At 41.4% G+C, this 24856-nt stretch overlaps 1 protein-coding gene across 1 annotated transcript in view; it reads right to left on the bottom strand.

Moving 5' to 3' along the window:
- Positions 1-301: 301 nt before the first annotated feature.
- Positions 302-24856, bottom strand: part of LOC147662001 (dedicator of cytokinesis protein 5-like) — a 202657-nt gene continuing 178102 nt past the window's right edge. Inside the window, exons 6-7 of the mRNA XM_086951192.1 lie at positions 575-670; positions 302-358 (exon numbers count right to left, since the gene is read on the bottom strand). Coding sequence (XP_086807318.1) covers positions 302-358; positions 575-670 — 153 coding nt within the window. The remainder of the gene's footprint in view (positions 359-574; positions 671-24856) is intronic.

Here is a 24856-nt window from a genome sequence, read left to right as displayed (position 1 = left end):
TGAGAAACCTCAACTATAATGTTCCTCTGATGTGAAGGCTCTATTGATATGTGTTCTAACACATGTGCTGTGCAATGTTGATGTATGCTCTTTTCATGTTTAATCTGAATGCAGCTTTGAAAATGTTTTGACTGATGTATCTAATCACTAGTCTTGCATCCAGTGGTTGAGTTTCCATATCTGATTGTCAGGTGAGGTCTACAGCAAAGGGGTTGACTTGTGAGTCACTCCTAAAGTTCCAGCTCTGGTTGCATTGAACAGAAGTCTTACTTTTATCTCCATACCAATGACGTGCACTGATCTACAAAGAAAGACTCCGACCATTCACTAGCAAGAACCACTGAAGAACCACTGAAAACTACATAAACAATATAAGTAAACCAAAGAATTCATCAAAGAGCACCAACAAATTAAATACAACTCAACTAGACAAATTAACAAAATGAAATTAAAATGAAAAATGAAACAACCCATGAAGAATAACAAATAAATTGAAAGCAATTGACAAAATCATCGTGTCTCTAAAATATCAAGAGCAAGTACTAAGTAAAACATAAATAAAAAGAGGACTCACAGTGAGTTCGTGCTCGCTCCCTAGGATCATCACTCGCCGGTTGACGGTACGCAACAATTTATCCAGGATAATTTGAACATGCTCCTTGGCTTTTGCCTGCAAGAAAGTAAGGAACAGGTTTTAGGAGGAAGAAATGGGCAGTAACAGAGATAGAAATATCTAAACCTCAAGAACCTACCGTGTTCAAGAAAGCATGTTCATCATAAAGAACTTGAGAATTCTCAAATGGGCTTTGAGATTGGCAGACCACTGGCATGCCCACCCCAACCTTCAGCAGAAAGGTTGGTTTGATTCTAGAATTAAAGGGACGCTTGGCTGTACAGGCCAATTCACTGACACGTTCACTAAATATCGGAGAAATGAGACTAAGGGTCTAATTTAGATCTTGGCGGACAGGTTGCTCTGTCACAACGGTGACGGATACCCAGTCCATTGACATATGAATTCCATAGGTTATAATGAGATTTATATTTCTGAGGAACGGGATATCTGGCCAACAGAGTAACACATCCGTTAAGGTTCTAAATCAGCCCTCATGTGAATACTGTAGATTCTCATTTGGAGATCTGAATTGCTACTTGGTTAAGGCACTCATGGTCTTTGTAGGAAAGTGCATCTTTGTGCTGCATCCCTCATGTTTTTGTGACTGACTCACTGGAATGTTTTGACTCTGACCAATGGGAGACTGTTCAACAGCCTTGCACTGTATGCGTATGTATCAATTATGTTAATCATGGAAGTACATTTAATTTAAAATGTTGAAGTATTTTGTTTTTGGTGTGGTGTTATACGGTTGGAAATAAAAGAAATACATTTATGTATTAATTTTTTTGTTTATAAATGTTTTCTAGTTTCATTATTTATTTGTATTTATGTTATTTTTTCTATATATTTGTAGATTTTTGTTATATGTAATTAATAGTATAATATGTTTTCTTTTAATACATTTAATATGTTTGATTTTCACTTTTTTAAATATTGTTTATTCATGTGTATGCTTTTTCAAAAAATGTAATATTTTTGTGTATAATTGTTTGAGTGTGAATAGTAATTTTTGTCTCTCCCCTATCCAACACTGTCCCTAATGTTGCACTCACTTGATAGGAATAGTAATTTTTACCTCTCCGCTGTCCCGCACTTTCACTACTGTTGCACTCACTGGAGTGGAAATAGTAATTTTTACCCCTCCACTATCCAACACTTTCCCTACTGCTGCACTCACTGGAGTGGGAATGGTAATTTTTACCCCTTCGCTATCCAGCACTTTCCCTACTGTTGCACCTGTGGAGTGGGAATGTAAATTTTACCCCTCCACTATCCAACACTTAGCCTACTGTTGCATTCAGTGGAGTGGGAATAGTCATTTTTACCCCTCCGCTATCCGACACTTTCCCTACTGTTGCATTTTCTGGATTGGGAATAGTAATTTTTACCCCTTGTCTATCCAACAAGTTCCTTATTGTTTCATTCTTTGGAGTGGGAATAGTAATATTTGCCCCTCCGCTACCTAACACTTTACATACTGTTGTTCTCACTGAAGTGGGGAAAAAGTAATTTTTACCTCTCCGCTATCAAACACTTTCCGTACTGTTGCACTTACTGGAGTTTGAATAGTAAATCTAATTTCTCCTCTATCCAACACTTACCCTACAGTTGCACTCACTGGAGTGGGAATAGCAATTTGTATCCCTTTGCTATCCAGCACTTTCCCTACTTTTGCACTGAATGTGTTGTGAAATGTAAGTTTGAATTTTTTTTAATAGTTTAATGTTTTAGTTCATTACAAATTCTTGTTTTTTTATATTTTAAACAATTAATATATATTATTTGTTTAATAATTTTAAACTATTAACGTAAATTAAAACTAATGTTTTTTAATTGTTTTAAAGTAAATATATATGTTTAAGTTCTTGTTTGTGTTTATTTTTTATTACGTTTATTTGTTATATTTTATTAAAATGTATATAAATTTGTTTTTAGTTTGTTAATATTATATTTCATATTTTTAATATATATTGTTTTATTTTATATTTATATAAAAGTCGATATTTTATACATCTAAATTTTTTACATCGATATTTTTAGTCAATATTTTTTTACTTACCTGTTTAAGTATTGCAGTCGATATTTTTTTTGTCTATATTTTTTACTCAATATTTTTAACATCAATATTTCAGTGAACCACTCTGAGCTACTTATAGTCTGAGCTACACTCTGAACTACAGATACACAGAGCTGGAGATACTCTGAACTACAGACACGCTCAGCTGCAGACACTCTGAGCTATAGATAGTCTGAAATGCAGATACTCTGAGATACAGATACACTGTGGTTTAGATACTATGAAGTACAGATACTCTCAGTTACAGATACTCTCAACTATAGATACTCTGAACTACAGATATCGAGCTAGAGACACTCACAGCTCTGTACTACACATACGTTCAGCTACGGATACTCAGACTATCAGCTAATGATAGTCTGAGATATACTCTGAACTACAGATACCCTGAGCTACAGATAGTCTGAAATGCAGATAGTTTGAGAAACAGATGCTTAGAAGTTTAGATAGTATGAAGTACAGATACTCTCAACTATAGATTCTCTGAACTACATATACTTACTGCTACAGATACTCTGAGCTATAAATAGTCTGAAATGCAGATACTCTGAGATACAGATACTCTGAGGTTTAGATACTATGAAGTACAGATACTCTCAGCTACAGATACTCTCAACTATAGATACTCTCAACTACAGATATCGGGCTAGAGATACTCACAGCTCTGTACTACACATACGTTCAGCTACGGATACTCAGACTATCAGCTAATGATAGTCTGAGATATACTCTGAACTACAGATACCCTGAGCTACAGATACTCTCAGCTGCTGATACTCTGAGCTATAGATAGTCTTAAATGCAGATACTTCGAGATACAGACACTATGAGGTTTAGATACTATGAAGTATAGATACACTAAGCTACAGATACACTCAACTATAGATACTCTGAACTACAGATACCCTGAGCTACATATACTCTCAGCTAAGATACTCTGAACTACAGATACTCTGAACTACATATACTCTCAGCTACAGATACTCAGAGCTAGAAATACTCTGAGCTACAGATACCCTGAGCTACATATACTCCCAGCTAAAGATACTCTGAATTACAGATACCCTTAGCCACATATACTCTCAGCTACATATACACTCAGCTACAGATACTCTCAGCTAAAGATACCCTGAACTACAGATACCCTGAGTTACATATACTCTCAGCTACAGATACTCAGGGTGTAAGAATCCCATTGGGTTTGCTTAAATAGCTTCTGCTTGTCCTCGGTCGCCTGATACCTGGACGTGTTTGGAAGTTTACGTTCCTTCGTCTGTTAATGAGTCTTAATGCACGAATGACCCCAGAGTGCATTAGTTAGTGGGAACTTTGGGGCATATTATCTACAAATAGCGATATTTATCGCTAAGTAGGGTTAGCGGCAATTTTTTTTATCGCCGTGCATTACAGGATTTTATCGCTGAGATAACGTGCTATTAGCAACGTTTATCTCAAAAGCGATAAAATTCCCGTTGATAGCGGCAAAATCCGTGAATATCGCTGAGAATACAGCGATATTCACGCATTATCGCTAACAGGGTCTTAGCCATTATATCCACCTTCCCTTGGATATAATGGCTAAGCAGGTGAGCAGGTCTGAGCAGGTGTTAGTTTTTGGAGATATTCGCGTTTAGCGCGAATATTTCCATCGCTTCGCCTGTGTTCCTAATAGGCGATAGCGATGTTAGCGACTGCTTTCAGTCGCTAACAGGTTGGGTACGCCCACTTTGCATGTCATTAGTGATATATATCGCTAACATGCAAAGCGGGCCCCAAACCGCTCGCTATCGCCTACTAGCTTTCGCTAACTGTTGTTAGCGACAGCTTGCTAACAGGGCAATCATATTATCGCCGCTTAGCGGCCAAAAACGGCCGCTAAAGCAGCGAAAATTGCCTATCGCCCCCCTTGATAATGTGCCCCTTTATTAGCTGGCTACTCGTTAAATGTTTAAAGAATGTGGATTAATTAACATATTTCTTGTAGTATCCTTATCTGACATCATTTTATTAGCATTTATTCCCGATGATCATTTATGAAACTCCCCAGCTTAGCAACGTCTCATTTCCTACCCACATTACTTGCAAGTTTTCTCCCTGTGCAGTCTCTCCATGGTTAGAGGGCTCAGTGTTTCTTCTTGTCTTCTGATGTGACAGAGACAGCTGGACTGGGGTCCTTCACAAGACTCAGTAAGAGAGTTTGATGTCTCAAAACTCGAGACAAGGTGCTCCAATAAATGATTCAGTGGCACAAGATAACAAGTCTATGGTGGTATATTACTTGGTTGGCCATTGTTATTACACAAAAGCAGTGGTTTCAAAGGCCGCATTTGCAGATAGGATGCCTTTCCTGTGCATTATTTTCTATAATTGTCAGCGTTCATATCATATCTCACCTAAGGCTGATTTTACTCTGCACCCCCTTCATTAAAGGCAAAGTAACCGCAATCAGGTTCCATTGTTAGCTGACCCTTGCAGTCTGCAGCTTTACAGACCTCCCACCTGCTGTAATAATGCACATACTGAAAAATATCATTAAAATGTTCGGGTCTTTTCTTTTCAAACAAACAAACAGAAATTTCTGGTATTTAACTAAAGGTTTCGAATAGACGTTTTTTATAAGTATTTTCCATGCCAACTGCAACCAATTCAAGATAACATAGTGCACTATGGTTCAATGAAGACATTTGAGGTTCTGATTTCCCACGACATTGAGGGGCATATTACCAACAAGTAGCGATATTTATCACTAAATAGGCATAGTGACGATTTTTTTATCGATGCCTATCGCTGGATATGTTAGCGGAGAAAACATGCCATTAGCAACGTTTTTCTCCATTGTGCTAAAATATCCAGCGATAGCGGCGAAATGCGTGAATATTGCTGAGAATTCAGCAATATTCACGCATTAGCGACGAAATGCTCTTAGCCATGTTATCCACCTCCCATTGGATAACATGGCTAAGAACTGGTCTGGGCAGGTGTTAGTATTTGGAGATATTCGCGCTTATCGCAAATAGTTCCAACGCTACTCCTGCCTTGCTAATAGGCGATAGCGACGTTAGCGACTGCTTTCAGTCGCTAACTGGTTGGGTACGCACACTTTGCATGTCATTAGCTATAAACATCGCTGACATTCAAAGCGGGCCCCAAACCGCTCACTATCGCCTAAAAGCTGTCACTAACATCAGTTAGCGACAGCTTGCTAATAGGGCAATAGAATTATCGCCGCTTAGCCGCTGAAAACGGCCGCTAAATCGGCGATAATTGCCTATCGCCCCCCCCTTGGAAATATGCCCCTTAGAAACTCCGGGCCATAGTATCAAGAAAGGGCGATACATTATCGCCGCTTTTATCGACAGGAAACTGGTTCTGGTGTTAACCTGGGCTGCTATGGGAATTCACAAGGGCATATTATCAAGCCCATTATTGCTGCTTTAGCGGCAGTTTCCTGCCGATAAAAGCGGCGATAATGTATCGCCCTTTCTTGATAATATGGCCCTACTAGTCCTACTGCTTCATATTTTATTGGTTCAGGACAACCCCAAGGTGTCATTAATGGGCCATAATGCACATATGAGTTATCCTTGGTGTCTGGGAGTCAAAAACGATGATTCACAGATCTCACTAGGTTTTTTTTTACTTTCACATAAGAACAAGAGTCATGTAAAGCTGTTGCTTTAAGCAGCCCTATTAAACATTATCCCTTAGTTCTTTCTCTGTGACAAGAAAAGATTCAGCGCCCTGGCAACGCTATCACTTCTGTGGCCACCACTTCAACAACGTGTATAATGTGCCAGCCCTCCGAGGCCAGAGTGACTTAACTAGAAATCCTGCTGAAATCTGAAGTAAAAAATAAAAATGCAAATAAGGTGGCACTCAAGTGCCAATACTGAAATATGAGGGAATTATGGAAATGTTATACAGAATAACAAAATTGAAATTGGAGCTGAGGTAATGGCTGGTTTAAAGGGCATCATTTCATGGAATGGAGGCGATGAAATATGAAAGGTGAAAGTCATTCAAGGGCAATAAAGGAAGCAGCGACGGGTTCATTAAAGGGCGATAAATCAGGACAGGCCTGATGAGCAGCGCTGATGGAGAGGACAATGACGAGATAAAAGCTCGGCGCTGGGGGGAGGTCACTGTGAAAGGGGAACAAAAATCAAGTTATTTCATGTCTACAAGCCGTCAGGTTTTGCAAGAAAGAAGTGTTCTTTTTGAGATCAGACACAGAACGTTGATCTCACCGGCCGTTCCTTAAACACTGCCAATCAGAACAGACTGCGCGCTCTTTGAAGCCACAGCTAATCTAGAGGTGGGCGCTACTGAGCACTTCAGGGAGCTCGCTGTGGGACTGCAACTAGCAAATCACATACTTTTTAGGAAGGGTCTTGCAGCCTGATTCATCATACTCCCGTTTTGCGAGCCCCTAATAGCGATTCATAGCGAATCGCTATTAAGGACTCTCAAAACGGGATTCATGTAGGAAAATGCAAAAAAAATGCGATTCCTTACAATTCCTTATTTGCGATTAGCTAATTGCTAATCGCAAATAAGATAGCGATTTGAAGGGTGCCAGGGGTGTCCACAGGACACCCTGTAGCACCCCTCAAATGAAATTTTACACAGGTGTTGCACACACACATGTCCAGAGGACATGTGTGTGTGTAACATGCAACTCAGAAAAATGCATTTAAATGCATTTTTCTGAGTTTTCGCAATTTACCACAAGGTCTGACCTCGCGGTAAATTGCACCTAGAAATTGCGAATTCGCAAAAAAAAATAGGATGATGAATTGCATTTAAGGAATCTCAAATAGAGATTCCTTAAATGTAATTCCTCGCAAAATTGCGAGATCGCAATTAGCGATTTTTACATTTGGGATGCTGAATCCCAAATGCAAAAATCGCTCTTGCAAAGGGCCAGATTCTCAGAATCTGGCCCTTTGCGAGCGCAAAAAAGCTTGATGAATCAGGCGGTTAAAACCCATAAGTTGCATCTCTCCATCTGCGAAGGAAAGTGCTTCTCGAGTACAAAAGATCTCCATCCGTCCATTCATCATAGAGCAGAAAAGGAGTGAAGCAATTCAGCTCCCAGCGGAAGCCCCCCGCCCCCCTTGAGATGGACCCACTGGAGCAGGGGTGGGAACCTTGATACACTAGGCAACCATAATACCCAATATGTGACCCATGTGAGATCCAATGCTGTGGCAGGAAAGGAATACCCCAAGAGTGAACAGATACTATGGGGAAGGATAAGAATAAACCATGTGTAGTCCAACGCCGTGGAGCAGGATAAGAATACCCCACGTGTGATTCGATGCTGTGGGGCAGAATAGGAATACCCCATGTGTGAGCTGATGTTGTGGGGCAGGATAAGAATACCACATGCATGATCAAATGATGTGGGGCAGGATAAGAATACCCCATGTGTGATCTGATGCTGTGGGGCAGGATAAGAACACCCCATGTTTGATACAATGCTGTGGGGCAGGATAAGAATACCCCATGTGAGATCCAATGCTGTGGGGCAGGATAAGAATATCCCATGTGTGATATAATGCATGATAAGAATACCCCTTGTGTGATCTTCTGCTGTGGGACAGGATAAGAATATCCCATGTTTGATACAATGCTGTGGGGCAGGATAAGAATACCCCATGCATGATCAAATGATGTGGGGCAGGATAAGAATACCCCATGTGTGATCTGATGCTGTGGGGCAGGATAAGAACACCCCATGTGTGATACAATGCTGTGGGGCAGGATAAGAATACCCCATGTGAGATCCAATGCTGTGGGGCAGGATAAGAATATCCCATGTGTGATACAATGCATGATAAGAATACCCTTTGTGTGATCTTCTGCTGTGGGACAGGATAAGAATATCCCATGTTTGATACAATGCTGTGGAGCAGGACAAGAATACCACATGCATGATCAAATGATGTGGGGCTGGATAAGAATACCCCATGTGCGAGCTGATGCTGTGGTGCAGAATAAGAATTCCTCATGTGTGATCCAACGTTGCGGGACAGGATAAGAATACCCCTTGTGTGATCCACCACTGTGGGGGAGGACAAGAGTACCCAATGTGTGACTCAATGTTGTTGAGCAGGATCAGAATGCCCCATGTATGATCTGATGTAGTGGGGCAGTATAAGAACACCCCATGTGTGATCCAATGCTGTGGGGCAGGACAAGCATATCCCATGTTTGATCTGATGCTGTGGACCCCATGTGGGCTCCAGTGCTGTGGGCAGGATAAAAATACCCCATGTGTGATTCAATGCTGTGGGACAGGATATGAATACCCCATGTTTGATCTAATGCTCTGGGGCAGGATAATAATACCCCATGTGTTGTCTGATGTTGTGGGACAGCAGAAGAATAACCCATGTGTGATCCAATGCTGTGGGTCAAAATAGTAATACCCCTTGTGTGATCCAATGCTGTGGGACAGCAGAAGAATAACCCATGTGTGATCCAATGCAGTGGGGCAGGATCAGATTACCCCATGTGTCATCCAATGCTGAGGGGCAGGATAAGAATACCCCATGTGAGATCCAGTGCTGTGGGGCAGGATAAGAATACCACTTGTGTGATCAGATACTCTGGGGAAGGACAAGAATACCCCATGTAGTATCCGATGCTGTGGGGCAGTTTAAGAATACCCAATGTGTGAGCTGATGCTGTGGGCAGGACAAGAATACTCATGTGTGAAAGAATGCTGTGGGGCAGGATAATAATACTGCATGTCCGAGATTATGCTGATGTGCAGGATACGACTCCCCCATGTATAATTCAATGCTGTGGCGCAGGACAAGAATACCCCTTGTGTGATCCAGTGCTGTGGGGAAGGATGAGAATACCCCATGGGTGATCCAATGCTGTAGGACAGAATATGAATACTCCATGTGTGATACAATGCTGTGGGGCAGGATAAGAATACCCATATGTGATCCAATGCTGTGGGGCAGGATAAGAATACTCCATGTGTAATCTAATGCTGTGGGCAGGATAAGAATACGCCATGTGTGACCCGATGCTGTGGGGAAGAATAAGAATACCTCATGTTTGACCCATGTGTGAGCCAATGCTGTGGGGCAGGATAAGAATACCCCATCAATCAATTAATCAATCAATCAATCAATCAATCATGGTTTTGTAGAGCGCACTACTCACCTTGAGAGTCTAAAGGCGCAGGGGGTGGGTGTGAGCACCTCCGTTGTGGAAATTCGAAGGGCCAGGTCTTGAGGGGCTTCCTGAAGTGGTGCTACTGTCAGCTCTGTCGGTGGTGAGGGGGGAGTTCATTCCTGGTCTGGGCTGCGAGGTGGGAGAAGGACCCTCCACCTGCTCTGTTCCTGTAGAAGTGCGGGACAGTGGGCAGGAAGAGGACGGCTGACCAGCTGACCAGAGGTTTCTCTTAGGGGCATGGTAGGAGATTCGGTTGTTGAGCTATTGGGGTCCAGTGTTGTGGAGGGCCTTGTAGGTGTGACTGAGCAGCTTGAAAGTTATTCTTCTTTCGATGGGAATCCAGTGGAGGTCTCAGAGGTGTTGAGTGATGTGGTGATGGCATGGAATATCGATGACCAGCCTGGCTGCAGCATTCCGGATGGACTAGAGTTTGCGGAGGAGTTTTTTGTTGATTCCGGTGTAGAGGGCAGTGCCGTAGTCCAGTCTGCTGGTGATAATTGTGTGAGTGATGGTTTCCCTGGAGTTGAGGGAGGGGGATCCTCTTGAAAGTCTTGCATAATATGCAGAGGGTGTTGAAGCATGCGGAGGAGACAGCGTTGATCTAGCGATTCATGGTGAGTGATGAGTCCTGAATGATGCAGAGGTTGCGTGCATGGTCCGTAGGTGTGGGTTGGTTTCTGAGGGCGGGGGACCACCAGGTCTTGTCCCATGCTGAGGGGGTTGGAGCGGAGGATGAGGACTTCTGTTTTCTCCAAGTTGAGTTTCAGGCAACTGTTCCTCATCCAGGGCACGACGGCTTTCATCCCTGCTTGGAAATTGTGACTGGTGATGTTGGGTTCCTTGGTGAGGGAGAAGATGAGCTGTATGCCATCAGCATAGGAGACAATGTTGAGCCCTTGGTTTCTGACCATGGCTTTGAGGGAGGCCATGTAAATGTTAAAGAGTGTGGGGCTGAGGGATGATCCTTGGGGTACTCCACATCTGATCTCTGTTGGCTCTGAGAGGAAGGGCAGGAGTCTTATTCTCTGTGTTCTGCTTGAGAGGAATGATCGTAGCCAGTCTAAGGCCTTTCCTTGGATGACGGCGTCATGAAGCCTGGTGGCTAGTGTGCGGTGGGAGACAGTATCGAAGGCTGCTGATAGGTCCAGGAGTATGAGGGGTGCTATATGGCTTTGTTCGAGGAGAGCACGCACAGATGTTGTCTGTGGTGGTGAGGTGGGGGGTCTTGGTTCTGTGGTTGCTGCGTAATCTGGATTGAGAGGTGTCTAGGATGTTGTTGGTTTTTATGGAGTGCATTAGCTGGGTGTTGACAGTCTTTTCAATACCTTTGGCTGCAAATGAAAGCAGTGAGATGGGCCAGAAGTTCTTGAGGTTGGGTCTGCAGATGTTTTTTAGGAGGGGGTTGACTTCGGCGCGCTTCCAGTTGTCAGGGAATGTGGCTGTCTTGAGGGAGCTGTTGATAGTTCAACATAGCTCAGGTGCATCGGCAGTGGCGGCCCCGTGGAAGATGTGCGGAAGGCAGGGGTCAGAGGGTGACCCGGAGTGGATGATCTTCATGGTCTTTAGTCCAGGGGTCATCATGATGAGTGAAAATATCTCCTTACAGAGTGGTCAGGACTTGTTCTTTCTCCAAGGCTAGTACAAAGGTTAGTGGGCTCACCCAAGTAATAAATAGTGTTAAGTTCTAAACATATCATTGGATATGTTAAACCTAAACTGAACTGTATACAGGTTTCCTCTGAGATGTTCAACGTTCACTTAAAAAAAAAAGTATTACATCACAAAATGCCTTGACACCTTTTTTAGGAAGGTCAGACATGTCACCTTGTTTCACGTGATTTCCAAAGTGGGTTTTTCTCTTCTATAATAATAAATAATAATCCTGCATTTGTAAAGTGCACAGGTACCCATAGTAGGTTTCCCGGGGCTGGGGGCCGTCAGGAAGATAAGGCGAGCTATTGCCCTGAGTTGCATGGTGCTGTGCAGACCCCTGCCGCCAGTGCCGGGAATCGAATTGTGATCCCCAGTGCCTGGCGTCAGTCGCCCTGGCCGCTGCGCCATACCTCTTCTCTGGGCCCGATGTTCTTCTTATCCCTTCTCTCCGCTCCCCTCTACCTAAGAAGAGTGTTTGGTCCATCAGAGATGAGCGAGGGGGCTCTAAGCTATGGTTGGAGCCAGAAGCATTATTGTAATCTCGGTAAGGACAAATAATTGCCCACATAGCTAATTTAATGGGTAGCTGACTGTCCTAGGCAAGGCTGGGTGAAAAGTTCCATGAATCCTTTCTTGGGAAGGGGCTCAATGCCTGGATGCTGTGAACATCTCTCGAGTTTGCTTTTGATTGCCAGAGGAAAGAGCAACTCTTCTCAATAGTCACGGTGCCACCCGGCATGTAGAATTCATGTGAAAGGTGTCAAATGTCTCCTTAAGAGGTCCATAGTTAGGAGGAAACTACACAAAGGATAAAAAACCTCTATGGGACTCTAAGTATATGTTGTTTGTAGACGAGGGATCATAAGAGGGATGATGAGCAAAACTATTCAGAAGTAGGGTGGAGAAAGAGCCCAGCATAAGGTCTTCAGAAAAAGAGACAAACACTTAGGAAAAAATGCTTCAAGTTGGGTAATACAAATGACTGAAAATAGGAGAACAAGTGTGTAAACCCTCCTTATAAATATATACATACAGAATTGGAAACGAGAGGGGCTAATCACTACTGAAGAATACAATTTCATGTTTAATCAATATCCAGAGGTGCCCTTTCTATATCTTTTACCCAAGATTCACAAAGGAACATTTCCAATCCCAGGCCGTCCAATTATATCTGCTATCAATAGCATGACGGAGCAAGTGGGCCAATATATTGACTATTACTTACAGGATTTGGTGAAACGATGCCGTCCTACTTGAAAGATACAGGAGACTTTTTAAGAAAAATTGATAATATCACATGGACTGAGGATCTGATTTTGCTGACATGAGCATTGAACACGACTGTGGCCTGAAGGGTATTGAACACTTTTTAAACACAAGACCTGCGGAATATGTGTTGCACAATAAGATGTTACTGTCTTTAATCACATGGTGTTTGAACACGAATTTCTTTTCTTTTGGCAAGGATATGTTCACACAAAAGCAGGGTGTCGCCATGGGGGCCTGGTTTTCCCCGAGCTACGCGTGTTTACACGTTGGGTTCTGGGAGAAGCAGGTCCTCAGGGTACAATATAAGGACATCATGGAGCATAGGATTAGTCACTGGCTACGTTTTATAGATGATGTTTTTATAATTTGGAGAGGGGACAGTGAAAGTTCAAAGGATTTTATTGATAAGATTAATGTTAATGATTTTAATTTGCACTTCACATCGCAGAGTAGTCCAACCACAATTGAATTCCTAGATGTGCGCAAAGATGTAAAGAACAATAGTTTGGTAACCAGCGCCTACAGAAAACCAACAATGGGAGATGCGACATTGCACGCCTCTAGCGCGCATCCAAAACATCTAATCGCGAGTATCCCCTATGGGGAGATCTTGCGATTAAAACGTATCTGCAGTACATCTGAGGAGTTTGAAAAATGTCAGGAAGAAACCCTAGCGAGAATGAAAAGGAGAGGGTAGACAGAAAAATTCCTGACGAATGCAGTTTTAAAAGCCAGTGAAAAACCTAGAAGATCCTTATTGCCTATTGAGAGAGAGGGGAGAAAGAAACCAGTGAGAGAGATGAAACCCCTAGGCTGATTACAACCTATAGTATGCAAGAACCTAAAATCAGAGCCATTTTGAATAGAAACTGGCCTACAGTGTTGACAGATAGCATTTTGAGTGAAAGATTACCGGATAAACCGTTTTTAACTTTTAGAAAATGCAAATCCATGGCGGCTCACTTATCTAGATCTAAAGTGGAAGGGGCGTCTACAAGCGCGTGGTTACCAGTCAGCATGGCTTCTTCAAGTGCAGCACATGCTGTGCATGTATATTTGGTGTTAACACTACGAAATATAGTACACCTGTTAGAGAAAAAGAACTTGACATCAGGGGCAATTTCAACTGTCGTACGGATTTTGAAGTTTATGTTCTCACGTGCACCTGCGGGCTAAAATATGTGGGAAGCACAAAGCTCCAGGTGCACGTGAGAATTCTACAACACTTTAGAGCTATCATAAATTGCGATCCGGCTTATCCAGTCGCGAGACATTTTAAATCTGTACATATTAGAGACATTTATTGTCTTTCATATTATGTCATTGATACTGTCCCTATGCCACGGAGAGGTGGCAATAGGGAAAAATTATTGAGACAACTGGAGACAAGGTACATCTTGAATCTGAACAGCAAATTCCCTAACGGTCTCAATAATACCGAAGACTTAGATAAAATCCTTTAGAATATTCAATTTGATGTTATCATGTGCAATGAACTCAAGAAAATTATTTGCCTTTAACATTTTTAATTTGAGACAGCTCCTACAGGCTTGTAGAGAATTGTGTCTCTGATAAGAACCGATACTGGCCAATGGTATTTTATATGGAAGGAAAGAGTTATACGGTCCCCATAGACAGTCCATACTGCTAGCTTTAATGGAACAATTCTGGAGTACTTTTGATACTTGGGATCAAGTATCAATAAGACTAAATAGGGGGTCATTTTCGACTGAGTTAAACCAGAAACAATTGAATATATCGGAGAAATTCTTAGCAGCTATCAATAATACTAGCGTGCTTTTTGCACAAACGTGACTGCATTGAGGCAGGAATTTTGCACCTATTTACTGTGACCTATAATAATAATATCTAGGGTGACAATAAATAAAATCATAAGAATAGCGTGATTTGCACAGCATGACCACATTGAAGCAGTCATTTTGCACACAGTAATTATAGAAGGGATTTTTTGAATTAATTTTAGAGGAATCTTTTATGGAATTCATAAAAATATGTGTTAAAACTGTTTATTATCAAATTTTATAAACAATATTTATTGCGGATGTTGCACGTATATGTTTTGCATTTATGCTGCTAGAACCCGAAAAGAGTAAAACTAATATGGTTATACACTGTCTAAAAACGTAGAAGATTCATGCTTAGACAAGAAGTTGATTCCACGAACATTGCCGTTTTTGCACATAAGTATTTTGTCACTTTCTATGTTCACGTGGTATTTGAAACATAAAAAAACAAGTATATATATGTTGATATGTACTGCATGCCTGCTATGTGAACAAGGGTACGTGTTACCCGAAACGCGTCATGCCGTGTGAAAAGAAGGGATAATAAACCTACCCATACACTCTATGCTGCCTGGTGAACCGTTATTTCTGTGGTGCCGTTTGGAGAGACAGAAAGTCGTTTGGATATATATATATATATTAACAAGTCAAGACAGTATGTTGTTTATGTCTACTACTAGCAAGGTTTTTTTCATTGGCACTAACACTTTAAATTGAGCACATACGCCCCTACACGTTGTCATGTGATCAAGGTCGTGGTCGGCCGAAACGCGTAATGGTGGTGTGATGGAGAGCAGAATAAAACAACCAGCACAAATTCCTGGGTTCGCCTCGTCATTTTTCTGCGTGACTGCTGAGACGTTTGTATGCCTAAAATACCTTCGGGACTGCTTCCCCGGATTTGGTGTACCCCTCCACGCTTGGGCTCTAGAGCGAGAAGCTGTGATTCCTGCCAGGATCGAAAAAGAAAAAAATTCTTTCCAGACTCTGTGAGGAGTGACCTGAGTGCCCCGGGAGAGTGGAAGCATCAGACGTAACAGCAGGGAGGACCGTGGGAGTGGTTCCGGGTCGGAGGTCAGCATCCGCTGACTGAGGACACAGGCTGCATCTGCGAGTACCTGTCTGCCAAACGGAGCTCCACAGTAAGTCCCGTGTTGAGAGTGCATTGTATATCCGTAACAAGACACAGCTTATTTAACGGATATGCATAGGATTTATAATTCAGAAGCTCACATCTTGACACATGTCCACCTCACGTTGCAGGGCGAATAGAAGTGGCGAAAAGTATGTTTACTGACTCCCCGGCTGGGGAGCTGGCTGCCAGTACAACGGTAACCCCGACACAAGATACGCATGGCAATGTGAAAGATTTGTTTAAAGCGCTGGAAAAGGCCAGTAAGGCCGAACAATCCAAATGGTGGGAACATTGTTCACTCACTGGATATTTAGAGGTCGGTAGAGTTCCGCGCGGCTTAAGAATCATGCTTGCGCCGTCCTACGAAAACTCCATCCCCCACATGCTTGCAGACTGGGCCGAGTGTAACCTGGAATCCTCAAAGAAATTAATTATTATACTTGTACAATATGCAGAGACTGACAGGGCCAAATTACAGGTGGAAATTAACAGACTTAATGATGAAATTGATAAACTGACGAATTCACCTTCAATATCCAAGTACGGTGAAGATATGGTGGTCCGTTTGAAAAGGGAGGAGGATGTAATTAAGCGGCGCAAGGCGAACAAATTTCAAAGGGATCGCCTTGATTATGAGCACAGACAAATTTTTACGTTTGCCAAAAAGTATGACCGCATTAAAAAATCCTCGCAAGTTACACCAGCCAGTAATGCACAGCCAACAATACAAGCACCACAGGCAGCAGCGAATGAAATAACATCTATGTCAGAAGGTAGCTCAAATATAGACAGTGAGTACGACAATAAGCAAACCCGAACCCGGAGAGTGGGGTTTCGCAAGTTCACCCCGGCACAGAAAATCGAGGTAGTCCAGAGGGACCGCAGGGAGACCCTCCGTTCAAGTGCTCAGGGTGCGAACGCAAACAGAACGCCACCACAAAGCGGGCAGCAAGGAGGCGGTGCAACCGGCGCCGGAGGAGGAACAAACAAAGCAAAGAAACCACGAAAACAGTGAAATCACAGATGAGTCAGGGATCTGACGAGTCACAAACAGTTGTGAATCTCACAGACACACAGCTGACTCCCAAAGAAATGTCCATACTCTCCTTGGGCCTATCCTACAGCGCAAAATCTAACTTTGACTATGCAGGAACCAAGATAGACCTTTACAAATACGTGCGCACGTTCAAATTGCGGAAATATCATAGCTTGCATAAAAGGACGCAACTGACCAATGATAATGTGCAGTCCACCCAATCTGCAATTTCAACCTCTGATGAGTCTGTCTTTCTACAGGAATTGATTGATATAGGTAATGACTCAGATCTACCTTTATTGAGCCCTGTTATGGGCACGAATACCGCATCAGTAGCAACCACCTTTAAACCCAAGTCTAAATTTTGTCCCATGATGCTTAAAGACAATGTTGACCTCTTTCATGAAAAAGTTTCCCAGGAATTGAAAACATTGTTTTTGAAAAGAGGTACTTTTTCCAAAAAACATTATTATCGGGATCTTGAGTACCATCAACTCATGAAAAAATTGCACAAAAATCCGAAAATTGTAATTCGGCAATCCGATAAAGGAGGAAACGTTGTTCTTTGGCCCCTCAAAATGTACAAGGAAGTTGCACTGGAACAACTGAATGATCGAGCATGCTATCAACGAACAGATGCCAACCAAGTTCAACAAGCTAAGGGAGATATTTATTCCAAATTGATGGCATGGCGCAGCACAGGTATTATTTCAATGGACGGATACAAGTTCATGAAAAAGGAAAACCCTGTAACACCTGTTGTGTATTTCATTCCCAAGATCCACAAAAACTGTGTACTTCCACCTGGTCGGCCTATCATCTCTGCATGCAATAGTATTTTAGAAAGCGTGAGCAAATACGTTGACTTTTTTTGCAGGAGTTTGTTAGGGCCTTACCCTCATTTGTACTTGATACAGGGGACTTTCTGAGTAAGATAAAAGATGTTGAATGGAAACAGAGCTACTTGTTAATTTCACTTGATGTAACCTCCCTATACACCAGCATTTTTCACAGGGATGGCTTGAGAGCAGTCCAACACTTTCTAGACTCAAGACCAAGTGGCTTAGCTGAGCATACACGCATGATTATTTCAATGATTACCATGTGTTTGGAGAACAACTTTTTCTTATTCGGCAAGCAATTATTCCAACAGATGAGGGGTGTCGCAATGGGGGCCTGCTTCTCTCCCAGTTATGCCTGTTTGCATATGGGTTACTGGGAGGAGCAGGTCCTCATGCCAAGTTACACTGCAATTATGCACACTAAAGTTGTAAGGTGGTTAAGGTACATTGATGACCTCTTTATAATCTGGGATGGGTCAGCAAATGAGGCCAATGCTTTCATTTCACAGCTCAATGTAAAAAATGTAATCCTACAGTTCACTGCACAGATAAGCGAGACAACCATGTGTTTCCTAGATGTAGAGGTTTTTCCCAGAGGGGGGAAACTAGAAACTAAGCTATACCGGAAACCAACTGCTGGCAACAGTATCCTTCATGCAGGCAGCCATCATCCTGCTCATCTCATCAGGAGCTTACCTTATTGGGAAATGCTCCGTATAAGAAGGATATGCAGTGCAGAAAGCGATTGTAGGTCAGCTCAACTAGCCTGCAAAGCTAGATTTTTTAAAAGAGGATACACAAATGATAGCATAGACAAGGCCATCAGTAGAGCAAATTCCAGAGACAGAACATCATTGCTGTCTAGTATGAGTCTGAACAGAACCATACCTTCTCCAATTGCCAACAATGAGACCCGACTTATCCTAACATTCAATAACCAACACTTGGTCATGGTCATTAGAAGCATAATTAAACGCAACTGGACACTAATTTCTAGTGACCCGGTGTTAGGTAGTCAAGTTAAGGAAAGTCCCAATATCACCTATAAACGAGCCAGAAGTATGGGTGATTGCCTAGTCTCTAGTAGCCCAGAAATCAGACCCACAACATCATGGCTGGATTCTAGTAGGGGTTTCCACAAGTGTGCCTCTTGTAAAGCTTGCAAAAATTGAGTCAGTAGGAAGGAATATTCTGCTCCATTTAGTGATAAGCCTACTGCCATCAATTTCCGTTTAACATGTCATACAGAATATGCGGTGTACGTGCTGGAATGCCCGTGCGGTCTGCGATATGTTGGCAGTACGGTACCGCACATATACAAACGCATTCTGCAGCACCTCAGGGCCATAACTAACGGTGACACTGCTTACCTTGTGGCTAGGCATTTTGAAGAGGTGCACAGCAAGAATCCCTTAGAACTAAGATATTTTGTAATTGAAACGGTGCCCCCTCAGAGGAGGGGAGGAGACCCTGAAGCCATGTTGCGCAGATTGGAGACTAGACACATTATCTTACTAGACACCAAGACCCCCAATGGTCTGAACGCAGAGGAAGACTGTCACACTTATTTGTGAACATGATTTTTTCAAGTTAATTGTAAATTGTCAACATACTTATAGCCCATTTTTATTCCTTAATTTTCTATCAAACAGCATTGTTTTTAAACACACATTTTTTAGCCAGTTGCACTAGTTTACACTTGGTAGCACTTATCTTTTATGCCAATATTTATTGCTAGTTTTTGCACATATGCCTGTTTTAGCTCATGATATGTCAGTTGTTGTCTCATTACTTGGGGCAACTGAAAGGAGGTAAAATCTGAGTTTATATCAGAAATGGTGGAGCAACATTGATTTTATTATGAATCAGTATAGGAATGTTGTTATTCTTATGATAGCTGCTATATTTATAACTATATTTATATTTGTATTTATGCTCAAAATTCATAATTATTTTAATATTTATATTTATAATTATTTATTTATATATTTATAAATGTATTTATATGAGTGACCGCCATTGTTTACCACTGTATTCATACAGCAATGCCTTTCGGGTTCTCATGAGCTATTTCCAGAATTGACAGGCTCGTGATTAATTGCATTCAAGTATTAACAAGTCAAGACAGTATGTTGTTTATGTCTACTACTAGCAAGGTTTTTTTCATTGGCACTAGCACTTTAAATTGAGCACATACGCCCCTACACGTTGTCATGTGATCAACGCCGTGGTCGGCCGAAACACTTAATGGTGGTGTGGTGGAGAGCAGAATAAAATAATGAGCACCAATTCCTGGGTTCGCCTCGTCATTTTTCTGCGTGACTGCTGAGACGTTTGTATGCCTAATATATATATATATATATATATATATATATATATATATATATATATATATATATATATATATATATATATATATTCACTGAAAAAAACATAGGTTTCAGGCCTTATATAGTTAGGAATTAGCATTTAAAAAACCTTTGAAATTCACTGAAAAAAACCATAGGTTTCAGGCCTTATATAGATAGGAATTAGCTTTTAAAAAATCTTTGAAATTCACTCAAAAAACTATAAGTTTTAGGGGTGTTACAGTTAGCTGGACATTGGTGGCACGGTGGCCCACATCTCCAGCAACATACTCGTATTTTTTCACCACCCATTTGAAAAATGCACAGGTCTCTCTCATTGATGGCCAGCACCGACATACACTTTAGACACACCTCCCGCCACAAGTTCTAGAATTGCGAACTTTAGAGCTGGGGAGCTACGTTCGAATCTCGGCATCAGCTCAACATCCTGTGATTCCAGGCAAATCGCTTTGTCTCCCCGTGCCTACCACAAATGAATGTGTTCTTCTGTAATGTAAATTGTGCTCATGCCATGTTGTCGAGTTCGCGCTATATAATATTGTAAGGAAAAATAAAGTAGGAAAACTCGAGTTCACACACCACTGAACGCGCACTCTTAAATACATCAGCAGTGCACTGTGAATCGGAGCGTTTCACAGGCCTGTCACAGAAAATAAATGCGATCTAAACGAAATCCTACAAAACAATATACTACTGGCCGGCAGCAATTCATACCCGGACAACGTCGGGACGGGCTGCTAGTGATTTTATAATTCACTAAGTATGACTTACTATCTAAATGAATAGATGACGTGGTGTTTGTTTAAGTGTGTAGTTAAGTAAATATGTAAGTATGATCCATTGTTTGCATAAGTGAGTAGGATGACTTCATATGTGAATAGGATGTGTGCTGTTGTTTAATGTCGATATAGGTGTATAAGTATTTTTGATAGTGTTCTATTGTTCATTGACAGCATGTATGAGTAAATCTACAGGTAAGGGATTAGATGTGTGTATACATCTATGAATCACTGAGTGGGTTTTTAGATACTTGTATTGCTGTGACAATGGATTCAAATATGATACTCTGTATTTTACAAAGAGTGATGAAAGATTCCACTAGTGTATGAAAAGGTGTATGTGATTGTCACGTGGATGATGTCATCATTGATGTCATCAGTGATGTCATTTGAGATGTTATCAGTGATGTCACTGACCATGTCATGAATGATCTAATATGTGACACCATCAGCAGTGCATTGCGGGTGCGCGAAATATAGTTAGTACAACTAACTATATAGGAGCAATTTCAATGGTTTTGTATGAGTGAAATGTCCATCTAACTATAACACCCATAAAACCTATAGTTTTTTGAGTGAATTTCAAAGGTTTTTTAAAAGCTAATTCCTATCTATATAAGGCCTGAAACCTATGGTTTTTTCAGTGAATTTCAAAGGTTTTTAAAATGCTAATTCCTAACTATATAAGGCCTGAAACCTATGGTTTTTAATTTTATTTTAATTTTTTATTTTATTTAGGCGTTCCCAGCAAGATTGCAAATCAAAATTGACAGGTTCAAGATACAAACACATTACCAATACATTACAGCAATTTTATATATAAAGAAAAAAAAGAGGAAAAAAAGGCAGACCAATTTCTGTTTTTCCATCAAAATTCATATAAATGTCATCTTCCATTCTTAATCCTCGTAATATTCACGAAACGCACTCCATATTTTTATGCCCAATCTTTTTTCCTAACACCCTTGATAGAAAAGAGTCCCCACTCCAAATTATACATACTAAGCATTTTAGCACGCCATTGATGAAAAACAGGCGGTTGTTCCTGAAGCCACCCAGTGGCTATGTATAAACGTGCTACAGTCATTGCAAAGAAAATGAAATACCGATGTTGATATAAAAGCTCAGCTACTCTGTCCTTTGGTATTTTCCCCAGTAACAGCATAGCCGGTGTGATAACTAAAGGCATTCCAATTACAAGGGATAAGAACTTTTCAAGATCAATAATAAAACATTGAAGTTTGGCACAACTATAAAAGATATGGACACTTTCCGCATCATCAGCACTACACTGAAAACACTTGCCTTCATTCCCTCCACCCCTTTTTGCCATTCGAATCGGGGTGTAGTATAAGTCAAACAGAGTCTTAAAAAATTGGGCTTTTAAATTAGCCAACATTAGTGCCTCCTTGGATAATAAAAGTAGGTCATCTATATCTAATTTTTGATCTTCTAATGCGCCCACCCATTTTATCCTTACTTTTTCTAAATCGTCACTCCGATCACTAAGTAGCAGTTGGTAAAGCGTTCCAATTTTTACTAGCCTCCTAATTCCTTCCACAACTTTATTTGGCTGAAGCACAGCTGTTCGATGGAATAAGTAATCTCGTATTTGCAAAAATTTTAAGAAAAAATTTCTAGGAAAGAAACACTGGTCTTTTAGCTCATCAAAAGATTTACAAATCCCTTCATCCTTATACATGTCTCCTAGCCATCTAACCCATTTCTGCTGCCATCTTATTGCCATGTCGTCAGAAAATATGCCAGGTAGAAGTCTATAAGAGTTCAAGGGCGTATAATAAGATATTTTCCCTATCGCTGTTGTCTTAGCAACCCACTTCCATACCTTAAACGCGCCCAACACTACCTTAAAACGAGTCTGTTTGTAAAAACTCCCATTGATCTCCTTGAATAGTGATTGTTTTGCTACAGACCCTAGCTGCATTTCAAAAATAGAAGGGGAAGAAGCCTTGTCCTGCTCAGTCTCCCCTGTTATCAGGAACCTCATCTTCAGTAAAAAACAAGTTACATATTACAAAAAAAAATCTGTCACCCCATCCCTCCCCTAGCAATTGGTAAAGTCATAAACTTCATTGCCCGTCTAGGTCTCCCTGGACTCCAAATAAATTTACCACATCTCGACTGCAGAGCCTGTATCCTATCTTTTGCAATGTCTAAGGGTATTGACCTAAATAGATATAAGACTTTTGGTAACACATTCATTTTTATAACATTCGACCGTCCGATAATAGTTAAATATAGTTGTTCCCACCTATCCAAGGAGTTCCTGATTTTAGTCATCAATGTGATCCAATTAACCTCAACTAATTCTGTCATGTTAGACCGCAGTTGAATACCTAGATATGTAGCCTACTTCACCACTCTACTATCTTGCCATACTACAGACTCCGAGCACAAGATCTGCGTTTTTAACACATTTAATTTATATCCTGCTACTCGCCCAAACTTCTTCGCCAACCTTTCAATTTCTTTGATGGCGGTACCAGGGTTTACCGTTGTCACCGCAATATCATCCGCGTAAGCGAACACAGAAAAATAATACTCAAACACTTGATATGGTGGGATCAGGATATTGCCAGTTAATTGTTCTAAAAAAGGATTAATATATAAAGCAAACAAAAGAGGGGAGCACGGGCACCCCTGACGTGTACCACGTGTAATATTCACAGAGTTAGAACCTATGGTTTTTTCAGTGAATTTGCAAGGTTTTTTTATGCTAATTCCTAACTATATAAGGCCTGAAACCTATGGTTTTTTAAGTGAATTTGCAAGGTTTTTTAAATGCTAATTCCTAACTATATAAGGCCTGAAACCTGTTTTTTTCAGTGAATTTCAAAGGTGTTTTATATGCTAATTCCTAACTATATAAGGCCTGAAACCTATGTTTTTTTCAGTGAATTTGCAAGGTTTTTTAATGCTAATTCCTAACTATATAAGGCCTGAAACCTATGGTTTTTTCAGTGAATTCGCAAGGTTTTTTAAATGCTAATTCTATTAGCAGATAACGTTTAAATATGTTAATATCCTTGTGGGACCACCTGAGCAGGCCTAGGGGGTCAGGTTGTTTCTACCCTGCCCCCTTTTTGCATTCTACATGTTTGTTTTTCTGCTTCTTTTGCGCCTCGGTCTACCTAGCACAAGATGAATGCCAACAATTCCTGGTTAGAAGTGTTGACAGCCAATGAGCATGCTGCTTTCCTGCGAAAGGCATGCTGATTGGCTGCCACTGTCTGTCAACACTCCAAACCAGGAAGTGTTGGCAGCCATCAAGGCACAAGAAAGCAGTGAAACAAAGGTGCAAAACACGTAAAGGGGCAGGGTAGAAGCATCCTGACCCCCTAGGCCTGCTCAGGGTGTCCCACAAGGACCCCCCAGGCCCAAAAATAATATATATTTTTTGGTTTTCCCAGTGGTACGCTCAGGGTACGCGTACATGGCATCGCACCCAGCGCGTACTCCGCGAAATTTAAAAAAAAAATATTCATTTTTTTTACCTTCGGGGTCCTCCTAGACCCCCCTGATAAAACCTAGGGGGTCAGGGGGTCTCTACCCTGCCGCCTTTTATAGTTTTCCCCTTTTGTTTTTCACCTCTTGTGTCTCGGTTCTACCGACCGTTTGGAATGTTCACAGACACCCGAGAGCCAATCAGCTTTCCGCTCGCGCACTTCCGTGTCACGCCGGGTGCTCTCCCCGGTACGCATACCTGTAAGCGCTCGAAGGGCGCATATAGATATATATGTGTTTTTGAAGTTAATTTTCGTAAAAACCACTGGAGCAATTTTCACCAAATATAAAAAAGGCACTTCTGCGTACCAGTCCCTACAAAGTTTGGTGTAATTCCGTTCAACCGTTCGGGCTGTAGCCGTGTCTAATCGTCCTATGTAAATTAACATGGGGAAAACACGTTTTGGGACCATCCTTTTTTCTCGGCCCCCCCATGACGAATCCCCCCAAAAGTTCCAAGGAAGGAGCGGAGCAGAGCTGACCTAAATTTGGGAAAATTACACGCAAATTCCTCAACCGGCGCCAAAGTTATTCCCAATAGAATGTTGCA

This window comes from Lissotriton vulgaris, unplaced genomic scaffold (genome assembly GCF_964263255.1).
Source record: "Lissotriton vulgaris unplaced genomic scaffold, aLisVul1.2 SCAFFOLD_1741, whole genome shotgun sequence".
NCBI lineage: Eukaryota > Metazoa > Chordata > Amphibia > Caudata > Salamandridae > Lissotriton > Lissotriton vulgaris.
The sequence above is the reverse complement of the archived record's forward strand: the minus strand, read 5'-3'. Positions and strand labels throughout refer to the sequence as shown.